The sequence below is a fragment of the Puntigrus tetrazona genome, chromosome 14, assembly GCF_018831695.1.
Source record: "Puntigrus tetrazona isolate hp1 chromosome 14, ASM1883169v1, whole genome shotgun sequence".
In the NCBI taxonomy this organism is placed as follows: Eukaryota; Metazoa; Chordata; class Actinopteri; order Cypriniformes; family Cyprinidae; genus Puntigrus; species Puntigrus tetrazona.
In genome coordinates this window covers 11,035,203-11,048,616 of record NC_056712.1, presented here as the reverse complement: position 1 = coordinate 11,048,616, position 13,414 = coordinate 11,035,203, and the positions used below count along the sequence as shown (strand labels likewise).

The 13,414-nt window shown below is 41.8% G+C and overlaps 1 protein-coding gene and 1 pseudogene across 2 annotated transcripts; both read right to left on the bottom strand.

Annotated features, from left to right (window-relative positions):
• Positions 1-355: 355 nt before the first annotated feature.
• On the bottom strand, positions 356-10,026 carry LOC122357333 (T-cell leukemia homeobox protein 3-like). Of its 2 annotated transcripts, XM_043256685.1 has the most exons (4): positions 8,976-10,025; positions 3,173-3,410; positions 995-1,175; positions 356-537 (listed from the first exon to the last, which is right to left on the bottom strand). In XM_043256685.1, the coding sequence occupies exons 1-4, from the start codon at positions 9,454-9,456 to the stop codon at positions 526-528; spliced, it is 912 nt and encodes a 303-aa protein (XP_043112620.1). In that variant the 5' UTR covers positions 9,457-10,025; the 3' UTR covers positions 356-525. The 2 variants fall into 2 exon arrangements, with proteins under 2 accessions (XP_043112620.1, XP_043112619.1); XM_043256684.1 differs by having other exon boundaries at positions 356-1,175; positions 8,976-10,026.
• The window catches only part of LOC122358221, a 16,767-nt pseudogene continuing 12,996 nt past the window's right edge, over positions 9,644-13,414 (bottom strand).

The window sequence follows — 13,414 nt, the reverse complement described above, 5'->3', positions numbered from 1 at the left end:
AAGATGTCTTCATGGAACATGATATTTACTTACTCCTATATTAATGATTTTTGCCATAAAAGAAAAATCGATCATTTTGACCCATACGGTGTATTTTTGGCTGTTGTACTTATGACTGGTTTTATGGTCCGGGGTCACATTTATAGTATTCTAAATAAATTTTACACAGGATGAAACAGAAGTCTTAGAAGTCACAATTCTTTTTAATATAAAACACCTTTAAACGTCACGTCATGAAGAATCCATAGAGAGCGCCTCCATAATTGCTTCCAAAGTGCGTTTTAGGAAGGACTCCGGCTTGACAGAACTAACAGTTTTTAGTCCATCTCTTCATACAGGAAATGTAGAGAACATNAAAAAAAAAAAAAAAAAAACACAAATAAAAAGAACAAGAATGAACGAGTCTGGGGTTGAGTCAGTCTCCTTGATGCCAAATGGCACGTAGACAAACGGCCGTCTCGATGGGTGAAATTCATCAGACAGCTTTGCGGTTTTGGGTTGGAAAGGACAAAGCCCCTCCCTCTCTTAGATGGGTAGCTGAAGAAAGAGGAACGAAAACGTAGCGTAAGGGACGAGCAAATGACCAGTCAGATTCACGTGGGAATGAAAATGTGAGCTTATGTTTGTTTTGATTCCACTTTAATTAGGATGCTTTTGTTCCATGCCAATTCTTAAATATGCATGTTTCTGGAAAACTAATTTGAGTAAATTTTTATTTATTTTTTTATCACAGGCTCAAAGCTGATGCTGTCGAAAAACATCGACATTAAATAGAATGCTTTAGACCTCGGCTAGATCTCTTCTACCATCTCACAGAAGAAAAAAAAACCATATGGCTTGGTACAGATGCTCATGAGGTGAGTCCAAGTGAGAATGTCAGAGATCCGCCTAAATTAAGTTCTAACTGGCGTCCTATAAAATCCCTTCTCAATAAACTAGCACACATAAGAGTTGCGGGTCAGACCACAGATGCGACTGAGGTGACGGACGTCACCTTGTTGTCTTCCGCCCAAGGCTGTAAGTTCTGCAGGGCGTAAAGCGAGGAGTTGTGTAGGCAGAGAGGGTCTTGTTGGAGCGGCTGGCTCAGGGTCTTCTGAAAGGCCTCCTGTTGTAGCTGCAGCATCAGGCGGTTGGCTTGCTGTCGCTCGGCCTCTCTCTCCTCGGCGGTCTGCCTCCTGTCATCAGAGACGCATGATTGAAGTCAACATGATGCGCAGTGACAGAGAGCCTTTTCGAATACAAAAGCGGATTATGTCAACTAACGTGTTTATCTGGTGCAGGTCCTAGGCTGGTTTTAATTACCTTCGGAGATCTGAGCTCTCCGCGCGCACAAAAGACACGGCACGGCTTTGTGAAAACTAACAATATGCGCGTTGCGACTGAAGTCATTTTGAATGAAACGCATGAATGTTAATGGTTCTGTACATTTTAATAACACCTTGAATGTACGCACGAGGAGCCTATTGGAGCTGTCGGCGTAAAGATGCGAGTATTATTATAAAACAGTGCGTGACAAAACAATGCTATTTTATTGGTCCGGGGACCTGATGTGTACTTTGAAGGATTAAATACGATTAATCGCTCCACCAGCTGCACTCACTTAAAGGGATGGTTCGCTTTACAAAAGTACATTTTTAATCACCGTTTACTTAACCTCAGTGTTTTCATTGTAAAACCGAAGACAAAGCAAAGACAGAATTGAACTTTTGGGGTGAGCCGTCCCTTTTACATCCTAAGTTTGTTCAGTTTTAATGAAGAAAACTTTTTTTTTAGGTCAGAATGAACAGCTAGGCAGAAGACAAATCATTTTTAAACATTAGAATAACAACAAAAAAAAGTATTAATTATGCCAGGTGACGTTTAATTAATTTATTTTGTTTTATTTTATCGATTTGTTTTACTTTGCACCATCTATTTAATTATGACGAATAATTTATTAATATTTATCAAATCTATTTTTCTTAATATTTCCCCCAACATTTTTTTCAAATGCATTTTCTTGAACTGATCACCATTTAAATTGCCCTGTTTGAGTTTTTCCATCACATTTAAATCGATAAATGGTTTACCGATCGCTAACAACATAAAAAAATGCAAAAAAACACTCTTTATTTTTTTTTCTCCAGGTTTGTTGTGTTGTAAAATATTCAAGTGTAGTCTAGAGACACTTTGAGAATGAAGGATGTATTTGCGTGTCGATTGTACGGGTAACAAGCCTGTGATCAAATGAGCCGAGTGCAATCACATTACAGTGATGCATTTAGCTGTGATGTGTGGCTAATGGACGCCGGGCGGCAGGTATGGAGACCCTCATGCCGGACAGATTTTGTCACGGAGGATGAAGTCATTAAGACGTACGATTTCATGCACTCATGACACGAACTGTTCTCGGCGTCGCTACTGACGTTCAGGTTCGGTCGTGAGGTACGATTTACCAGAATTTCATTCCTAACAGACAATGAGCAAAGTGACCACGCTAATGAATGCTTCCCAGCAGCTTTCAGCAGATACGTGTAATTGCCGAATTAAGTTGAGGCCCATAAATATTGATGATCAGGCATGCTAAAACGACCATAATAAATTTAGATTCGTTAAAGGCCATGACTCAGCTTCATTATAAATAAATCACGTTCAGCCTCTCGTCCGCCTATTGCAGCCTGTTGGTAAAACCAAAGGTAAGTAAGCCTGCTCTTAATTAGATTGGGCACTTATTTGCTCCAAAAGAGCCAACAGCAAAAGGTTGAGTAGATTACGGGGAAAGGATGGACATGCTCTCAATTATTCAGAAGCATAGGTGAGGTACTGCATGGACAGCAAGTTTCCACACAGCCTTTTAAGAGCTTGAACGTTTCTGCTTGGTCAAGGCAATTGCGTCCAATGTGAAATAAATAAACAAACGAAACGCAAACCTCTGCAAATTTACAGTGGTGTTTTTCCACTAGGCCTTAAATGCCCTTTTCACTTAAGCTCAGTTCTGACTCAATTGGCCGCTTTAGGGAATTATACAGGCCTTAATCAGATAATGCCAACAAAACGAATCTGAAAGCTTCAAATATAGATGTAATCGAAATAATGAATATAAGCCACAGCAGGACTTTTAAAGCTGTATGGTGAACACGAAACCACCCCGTAGCTGCTATTTTCTACATTCGGACGACCAGTTTTTGCTCACCTCCATTTTGTTCTTCTGTTCTGAAACCAGGTCTTGACCTGAGCGTCTGTCATCTTCAGGGCCTTGGCGAGCGTGGCGCGCTCCGCGGACGCCAGGTACTTCTGCCGGTGGAAGCGCTTCTCCAGCTCGCAGATCTGCACGCGCGAGAACGACGTGCGGGGCTTTTTCCGTTTCGGCGGGGTTCGGTTCTGGTACGGGTGACCGATCCGCCGGGTCACGGAGAAGGGCGAAAGAGCAGCTGCAGAAAACAAATAGGTGGAAAACGTTTGCATTCGATGTCACTGAAAGGAAATTCACGAGAAGCCAAACGGCATGGGCCAATTAGCGATGTCATGTAATCTTGGTTAAAATGATTTTATATTCATGTAAAACCGGATCGTTTTACATTATGGAAATGCAAAACAGTTTCTAGGGGGAAAGAAATGAACGTTATTGCAGTGTTTTATGTCTACACTGTGTTTTGGAAATCGAGGAAGCAGCCTAAATTCGTGGACATTAGGGTTAGAAACAAACAAACGCCACGAGGGTCCTTCTTGATGTGGTGGTCTTTCCGAGCCTTTAAACATGGGCTGCCTGTTTCGAAAGATGTATTTAATTGGAAAGATCAAACATATATTGAATGATGTTGGTGGCGCGATATTTAATTACATTATAAACAATTACGCGATTTGAATTTTTGATTCGTTTTCCCGAACTTGGCGTTCGCTTAGCGTACGGTTGCTATGGTTACCTCAGTAGAAAGCAAATTTATTTATTTATTTATTTTTTCAAGAGAGGTCGCGTTCATCGCCTATAACTACTGCACATACATGGACAAACTGTATTTCAGGTTTATATCACACAAAGTGCTGGCAGCAGTGAACTCAGGCTCATTTCTCATTCAGTCCTTCTGTATTGTTTATCCATTATTCATAGTTTTACAACAGAGGTCCTGATTGTTGCGTTCAGAATTTTTTTTTCACCTTTCCCCTCCTTCCTGTTTACCTCCCACCAATGTTACTAGTAGAAGCAGCTGTGAATAACTGATGCGAACAGTTTGGCGCCTTTCCGAGATCCATGAAAGCCCAAATTTTACACCAGGCCTATATATGTCACTTTATAACAGCGTATACAAACATTAAAGCAAATGCTATTATCCGTGTGTATATCAGAAACTGTGTTTCTGAAGTATTTATGGTGGCCACAAATGATTCCTAGACACCTTTCCACTAAAGGGTGACAAACTGGAGCCCAGTCAAAGCCTCTGAAAGGCGGTTAGGAGTCTAACCAACATTATGTTTTGGTGATTGTGTTTTAGCAGTTTGTGCACCTGAACGAAACGAAAACATAAATACATCACGTGTTGCACACTGCTGTTTATGGTGCACGGGGATGTTCGTTTAAACATTCGGAATAATGAGCAGCTTGTGGCAAAGTATCCTCACCGCTGAGTGAATACAAATAAGATTGAACACATTTAAGATTAAGAGGACCGAATATAATATAAGAATCAGCCACTAATATGAATTTCGCCCCTCAAATATGCTCGTTACATCCTGAATATATATCAGAATGGTATTAAAATATAAAGTATATTTATTAGTAAGATTTGTGTGTGATATGTTTAAAAAAAATGAATATTAAAAATGATTTTTATTTAGGCTTCAGCTGCAAGGACCGTGTATTGTGTAGATATAAATATTAAATATTTTGCATCAGTTATATCTACAAATTTGTGAAAATGAATGAAGGAATTGGACCTGAACTACACTCTGCGAACCTGTTTTTTTTTTTAACTGAGTGAAGCGAGAAGAGTGACCTTCGCTCGATGGTTTGTTATTTTTGTGGCCGAGCTTAGGTCCCGCAGTGGTCGGCCGGTCACGTGTGAAGACAGAGGGCCAGTTTAGTGCCTGGCAGGTTGGAGTTCAGATAATACCGTGCTGGAGATCCGTAAATGCCTGTTCTTGGCCGCTCGACGACATTCATTCACGTTCTCGTGTAATTCAAGATCGGTCCGTGGCCCTCAGAAAAGAAAAAAGAACCTCTCAACGGTTCGCACTGGTCGAGCAGGGATTCCTGGGATTCTGTCACGAGCTCGGGCTGACATTGAGTCCGGGTTTTGGGGGCAACCGCGTGGATGCAACTTAATTGACTTTTACGCCTGATGATAAAAAAAAAACAAGGATTTTTATTTATACTGGCTAGATGTTTTATTGTGCCGCTACGTTTCTACTTCTGCGAGATCATTAGTTTATTTGTCAGATTTTATTAGACGAGCAAGTAAAAAGGCCTCTGATTGGATTAAGCGCATAGACTCTTCATTCCTTCGCGTAATTAGATTTGATTGCTTTTAATTAAAGCGCTGATGTTGAGTGACAGGCGGCGCGCGTCGTTGTCACTTAAGCGCGCGGGTAACCGTTCTAGAACGTTCGAGATCAGAATGACCAAGAACGAAATGATTCATTATTGTTTTTAAAATTAATTACAGACGACGCTCTGTAGCCTTTTCGACGTGGTTGGATAGCGGTGTTGCTTATATATTCATTTTTCTGCTGTATGTCAGGTGAGCGGATTGCAAAACGAACTAATAACACGTTTCCCAGAAACACTCCTCCGCAGATACATATGTGGGTCAAATGGAAACAAAAACAATCCCCGTATTCCGTCTCGACAGCGGAGGGAATTCTAAATGATAAGTCTGTGTAATAAAATTTATGGTGAGCGCATCAAAAAATCAAAGCTTGCCTTAGAGAATATGCGGCCAGTAATAAAATCAGTTATACGTGATATCACCTTCATGCGACAGCGCCTGCCTTTCCCATCGCGCATATTACCTTTGTAGAAATCTAATAAATATACATGTAATGGATTCAAAGCGCGATATTGAAATATAACATGGGCATTTGTCGCTATTTACGCGCGGCGAGGCAAAACAGAATGCGCCTTTAAATTTTCTCTCGCGCTGGGAATTGAAATATCGAATAAAATAAAATAATTGTCAGGAAAAGCCATAAACCGTCCGCTCTGGAGCCTGCTCGTCCCTTCAGACACCGTCGCCATGGCTACGCGGCCTCGTCTCGGTTTCATAATCATTTGTATTTATGGGTGGGAAAGATCATTATTGTCATTTCAGATAGAGGGGCATCCACATGCAATTTCATTTTGCAATTTCTCCAAGGCCGGTGATATCAGATTACGACCATCACCTGCCCCTTGTTGTGATGCAGCTGGACCCAACAAGCCCCCACCAGCGGCGGTAATACAAATAAATTTACCTACTGATGAATATACTGTTATCAAAGCGCGCGCGGAAACGGTTTGAATTAGGACGCCTACGCGCGCGCTTTTCTCGTGTCTATTTAAAAACGTAGCATTTGTTGCATTTATACAGAGTCCTATTTATAGTCTACCTCCTTGCACGCCGCAGTTGTTAACGGGAACGGAAAAGCCGTGCGTAAAGGCCGTTACCGTCAGAGCAGAGCACCTGTGTTTATTGACCGGAGAACGACTGATCTGTTTATGCATTTCTGGATTTTTATAAACTTGCAAACTGCCAAGGAGTCAATTAACAAAAAAACATGTGGTGTAGCCTTTCATCGCCTCCCGATCCGGCACGATATGTCCGGCCTGCGGCGCATATCGAGTCTCAGGCCCGTCCGCGCACCATTACGCGCCCTGACACTTGTGGTGTAATGCAGACGTGCAATTCAAGCTGACGGAGAAAATAGTTGGAAAAAGAGAAACCTATTTCAGACGGGCATTGTGACTTGTGCATTATGACAAATAAGTGTCCGGTTCTTTATTTGGGTGACGCTGAGAGAAAGGCACCTTTTAAAATATTAGCGATTTTGTAACTATTATTGTAACTTATAATGTAAATATCTCGAAAACGAGAAGACAGTCTTAGATGTGTTTAATGCAAATAGTTCTATTTATTTTTTGCTTTTGTAGATATATTTATGTTTATTTGTAATATTTCGTAATGTTTATCGGCTAGAAAACGTACATCTAATTTCGTTCAAAACTCTAAAATGTGGCCTGCGCGCGTCGCCTTGTATCCGGCGCGGTTCAAAGAAATAAAAATATAACAAACGAGTGGCCCAAAGTGACTATGAGTAAAATTGATAAGCATATTTACAAAAGAGCTTTTCGCAGTTGACATATCATTCTCTCGTTTGAATAATTAATGAGAATAGAGCGGAATTCTGAATATTTAATGCGCACAGATCCATATTCTTCTTCATTTTCATCTCACCGTGAGTGACGTCATTTGAAGACGAGCACTGGACAGCGGAGGACGTTACGACCACGAGACACAAATAACGCTTTTTTATTGTCTTATTCGTTATCCAGAACGTGTTTACCGGAATACGCGTTCACGTTTTATTTGCAATTGCGCGTATCCAAACCCATACGCTAAAAATTAATGTAATAAAGATGCAGTTATTTCATTTTCTTTAATCAANTTTTTTTTTTTTTTTTTTTTTTTGTCCCACTCGGAATTGTTATCCAAAATCGTCCTCTGTCGGATCTCTATTGGTATTACGTTTGCGCAGATTAAAACGATTTGTCAACATGCCATTACGCATTACTGCTGGCCGTGGCAACATTTAGCTCCCTGCGACCGCTGTATCATGATTCATTTGTCCTAAAGGCCCAGAGAGACAGCAGCTCACGAATATAGACGTGACTTGGTGTCATAAAACCATTCCACGAGAAGCTGTGATTTTGAAAGCCACTGTGTGTGTGTGTGTGTGTGTGTGTGTGTGTGTGTGTGTGTGTGTGTGTGTGTGTGTGTAATATCCACAGGCCGAGATGATGTCGCTTCTACTGTGCGCCTGAGTTCAGTCCAGCATCGTGGCCTCTCTCGGATAAAATGAATTATGTTTGTGGTTTAAAAGATTGTCTAGTGTTGCTCCTCGATTTCCAGATGCGTCGGGGGTTAAAGCCAGCGGTGTGTTTAAAGGGGTTTTAACTCAAGCGCAATGCAGAGAGCTATCAGATGGGTTTTAGCAGAGAAAAAGGACATTTCTACTTTAATGTAAACACCTAAACGCACATTTTAGAATAAAATCCATTTAGCGCTAAAGACAAAAATATATTCTAGTGTCTTAAATTATATGGGCCTATGTAAAATATATTCTTAGTTTATTATTATTATTATTAGCCTGTATATGCCATTATGTGTTACTGTATATAAACGTGAATTTACTAATAAAATGTATATCATTTTAAATGGCTTTGAATAAAAGCTTCTATTAAGTAAATAAATATGGGCTAAATAATGCTGTGCATTAATGTGCTATTTCTTTAAGATACGGCAGAGAGTTAAAATATGTTATTAAAAATAATGGCCTGAAAATGAAGGTGTTTTAGTTTGGGAATTATTTGTAGCTTACAATAATAATTAAGGCTATCGTTTCTTCCTGCAATGTTGAGGCGTGTTTTTTATTGTAAAAGTAACAGTGCAAATAATTTCAGAACAAAACATACATGCCGTAGCAGTTTTTTTTCTCACGCACACACACATATATATTATTTTTATTATTTATATATATAGGCCTGGTTTTGGTTGTTTTGTTTCTATTAATTGGACTGCTGCTGCTTTTTTTAGCCTATCCGCAATTTACGCTTAAACTGCAATTAAAAAAGATTATACGTACAAATCGTTCCGAGCTAATAAAACAATTTTCTCAGACAACACTGACCTTTAAAAGCCAGCAACTAACGAATCGTCCGTCTTTGTTCATGTGGTTCGTAATTATGCCATTTGTTTCCTAGCCTTCTTTCGGCAGCGCTGTAAATGCGTCTTAATCGGTCTTACCGGTCAGCCGATCTTTGGCGAATCTTCTGCTGCTCTCCATCCAGGGGAACGTGAAGCTGGCGGGGCTGCCCATGCTGGGCATCGTGGGCACGGTGGGTATCCCCGCCGCGATGCCCGGTGGATGGGCAGAAGTCGGCGGGTGAGGCGCGGGTGGCATGGGTCTGTGGGCCGGGACGCGGATGACACCGCCCGCGTTCCCCGAGTTCACGTTAACGTTCATATTCATGCTCACGTTCATGTTCATGTTTACGTTGTAGGAACCCGCCAGCCCCGCCGCCATCGAACAGGCCGGATTGTACACGCTGTTGTAGCCGTTGGCGTAGACGTTCGGCGCGAGCGCGTAGTCCGGTTCTCCGGTCCTGCTCGGCAGCATGCAACTACTCGGCTGGTCCGAGCCGTTGAGGATCTGATCTATTCCAAAGCTGATGGGTTCGTGCTGCTGGTGCGTCTGGTTCACCTCTTCTATCCCCGTGTGCTCCATCGTCGCGGCTCTTTCTGTTACGCGCAGCTTGGAAGGTCGCGGCGTTTAATTCCTAAAACTTCAACGCAACGCGCTTTATTCCCAAAGGCGCAGAATTTATTTGGAATAAGCAGACGTTCTTCCTCGGAGTGCTCAGAGCCCATGCGATTTTATATCGCCGCCATCGAAAACAAGTGAGGAACAGAAATCACATCGACTCCTTCGCGATTAATTGAGCGTTATCCAACACGTTCTTGCCTTTCGTCTGGCTCTCTTTCAGTTCCATGATGGTGCCTAAAAACAAAACAAAAAAAAGCAGCTCGACAGCAGAAAGGGCTCCGCGCTCACTGTTAAATCCCGAAGTGATGAGTTGCCAAGTTGTAGCAAACAAACCGGACGCGTTTCTGGAGTTGCGCTGTGCCTCAGAAAGGCGCGCGGCCCGCGCTCGAGCTCATCGCTGTTATCTAAAGTGAAGTGTTAACTGTCCGATACGTGCATATTAATTGCCGTGAGCTGAAAACGTCCTGTTCGCGCTCCTCTTGAAGCGATTTCGAGCAGGTGAGGCAAACCCCTTCTGCCCAAACTCTGTCACGCGCCTCTCCATTGGCTCTCGCGCGCTTCTGTGGAGACAATGCCTCGCGCCCGCACCCCTCTCTTAAAGAAGCCGCTTCTGTTTTTCACCGGGGCTTGTGTTGTGCCGTCGTTGAAAATAAAACGTTTCGTGTTCCTAAAACACAGAGCAGTGCAGTGGATTTATTCATTTTTTTACATTTTTACATAAGGAGTTTGAAATAAAATCAATTATTATTATTATTTAAGAATTAACGGTGAAGACGCTTATTAATAACATCAATGTTCTGGAGAAAATAAAAACATTTGTATCCCAAATTTAAGCGTTACAGACACTCAGGAAGAAATCTGTTGTCATGTGACAGGAAAAACAACTCTCAGGGCTTTAAGCCAAGGTCAATTTTATCACATTGTGGCCTTTTATTAAAAAAATCATACCAAGATAATCACGATATATCTTTAGTGTTTATAGTTTTGTATTTTTTCTAAATCAACTTTGCATTATACAGATTACGTTTTTAAAGGTGCACGTTATTTTGCAGTTTTGCTTCATGCTTATGCCACGTTTACTCAGTAGCAGTAGTAGCAATAATAATAATATATTTTATTTTTACATCTAAACCTTTATAGATTATGGTATGATGAGAGTTCACCTGCCAATTCGACTCTCGCAACAAAGTGAAATGCAAGCTTAAAATACTCGTGAGTTTTGCTTTTGCCATCGGGTTATGCTATTCATTAAAACAGGCTTCGTTTATTTAACGTCGCCAAAGACAACGCATCAAAACAGCTGGCAAAAAAACGGGGTCGACGCTGTTAATTATCCCGAGGAATAAAGTTCAAAATGTTTAGATCGATCGAGAAAAAGGGCTTTGTCGAGGGTACGGAAACACGCAGCTTTTACACTCGGCAATGCGTTTGCTTAATCAAATGAAGCTGAATTTCATTGAAGCGCACTAGCCTTTGGCGGCGTGAAATGAAGGGCGAAGGCAGAGACGCGCCGGTTGCCTTTAGTGAAGCAGGAGCCGGCGTGATTGGCGCAAATAATTTAACCTTTTTCCGCCCGAAGCCACAGTGGAAGATGCTCCGCTTTCAATTCAATAAAGATGAAAAATGGCGCATAATAAAAGCTGAAAGCGAGGAAAACGAATTTAATATATCATCGTTTTATTACGTACTTATTTCAGCTTTCGCGCGAATAAAAATATTTCTCCGCGGCGCAAAGTGGCTAGGGGGAAGCATAAAAATCAATTTTCGGAATACAAAGCTGTATCAATAATAAGCGCTCTTGTGTGCGTCTCAATAGCAGGAAAACATGTTGTTGCTTCTCGGTGATATCGAATAAAGCGACCCGGAGTCGTGGCTTTTTAACAGCGCGAGGTCGAGTTGTGCAACGTCTCACCGTTAGGCCACGGGGGGTTCTCAAACACGAAAAAGGTGGCTTGCTCTGTGTTTCTAAGCGTCGGTTGAAGAGCTTTTTTCAGAAATGATGATTGGGTTTGGGCGCTCGGATGCGGAGCGGTATTAAAGGCCCGTCTGAGGTCATGGCGATCAGACACGACCCAGTCCGTCTTCATCGCGAGCCAGTTAAGAAATTAAAAACGAACTCGATCGTGATTAACGGTCGGGATTAACTATCACTCCCCGGTTCTGATTTCCACGGTTTCGCCCCCGATGCCGTCCTGCGTTGCGCGTGCACGCGCGCAGCCGCGGATCTAATTTCTTGCGCGTCCTCGTTCCTCCAGCAGTTACTTTCCCGAAGATTGCTTTATTTCGGCCGCAGTTATTATCGGGCTAAATGAACTGCGCTGAAAATATTTTAATTGCGTTTCTCTCTTGCTGGTATCGAGTTGAATTAAATTGCAGAAGCGAGCGGTACCCCCGCGTTCTCGAGTTGTTTTCGTCGGCCCCGCGCGTTAAATACAATTACGTTTTCGCGCGGAGGCAAAATATTATCTAATGGTTACTAATTGGTTTAAGTTGTAATTATTTTTAACACTAAGAAGCGCTCAAATTATTGAACCAGACAAACCGCGCCTACCCAACTCTTGTTTCATTTCATTAGGCGCAATGGAGTGTTTATTCTAAAATCCATCCAATTAATGTCCTGGTAAAACGTTGCTATGTAGAATCAAGACTGTTTTCAGATTTGAAACGCGTTCGTGTTATGAAAGCAAACTTCTGAGTTCTTTTGCTAACTCGTTTTCGGTACATCGCGATTTTCGAAACAACGAAACCTGGCTAGCCGCGGTTGCCATGGTTACCGCGCAACCGTTAGCTAGTTAGCGCGCCCCTGCTAACGCGCTAACTTTTTTATTTTTTAAACAGGCCTGCTAAAACGACGCCCTGTATCTAAAGTCTGTTTTTAAACCCAATTTAGTTAGTGCCCAAATCTTTCCAAAACGCGCGGCCTCTGGGTCGAAAGCCTAATATAAAAGCCCTCATAGCCGGTGGCCCGCGGGCGATGTCTGAGCTCGCTGATGAATCGGCATCTTCGGGCGGTGCTGATAATAAAGCATTAAGACAAAGCGAAGACAAAAAAAATTTGTCACGGTTCGCCTTTCAACGGATTCGGTGACCCGCCGCCCTCCCGGGTGTAACCCGTTTCACTGCGCTTTTGGAGATTTGCAAACAACTGCGATAGTGTTTGCTCAATACGGTGCCACGGGGACTGGAAGACGACACCGAGCGGCGCAGCTCATGACAAATGGCGATTACAACGCTACATAAAGAATGAGACGAGTCGGTAGCGAAGTCGCTACTCTCTTTTCTTTTGGGGGGGGGGGCCGGTTATTTATACAGGCTGTCAGTCTATGCGAACTGACGTGGAGATATAGATTTTGTTCGAATTTAAAAGCAAAAATAACAACGTGACAAACAGCCACTTAAGCGTTTTGCCCGAACACCTGCCGGCCGCGTTCACCGTGAACCCGGCACGTGGGCTTGAAAGGAAAATCCCACCCATCACAGCTGCATGCGTCTATAGATGATGAGGATCGACTGTGTAATGCATCTGTTTTTCGCTTTAAAAGCGAGACGGTCTTTTGCGCTTTGCTGCTACTGTTAGTTTCGTTTGGCCGTGTTTTAAACAAACGCCGCAGTGCAGCGCGAAAACGCAGCTCGTTAATAATCTTAACCGAATCGTATATTTATATTTTACCACGAATATAATCTATAATAAAGTCTAAAAATAGCCTTCTTATTATTATTGTTATTTTATTCATATTTAGTGTTTATAAATACATTATATTTGTAAAAAAATATATAAATACAATGCTATTATTAACAATAATGCTGCCATTGCTTGTTATCACTACTGGTAATATATCATGCATTTTACACCAAAGAATGTATTTTATCCTAAAAAATATGATTTAAAGCCATTACAAATATATAAACTATAATATAA

Coding starts and splice junctions, on each gene's coding strand:
- LOC122357333 (XM_043256684.1), bottom strand. CDS start 9,456: ATGGAGCACACGGGGATAGAAGAGGTGAACCAGACGCACCAGCAGCAC. Junction 3,411..8,975: donor CGCCAAAGATCGGCTGACCG/GTAAGACCGATT, acceptor TGTTTTCTGCAG/CTGCTCTTTCGCCCTTCTCC. Junction 1,176..3,172: donor AACAGAAGAACAAAATGGAG/GTGAGCAAAAAC, acceptor CTCTGATGACAG/GAGGCAGACCGCCGAGGAGA.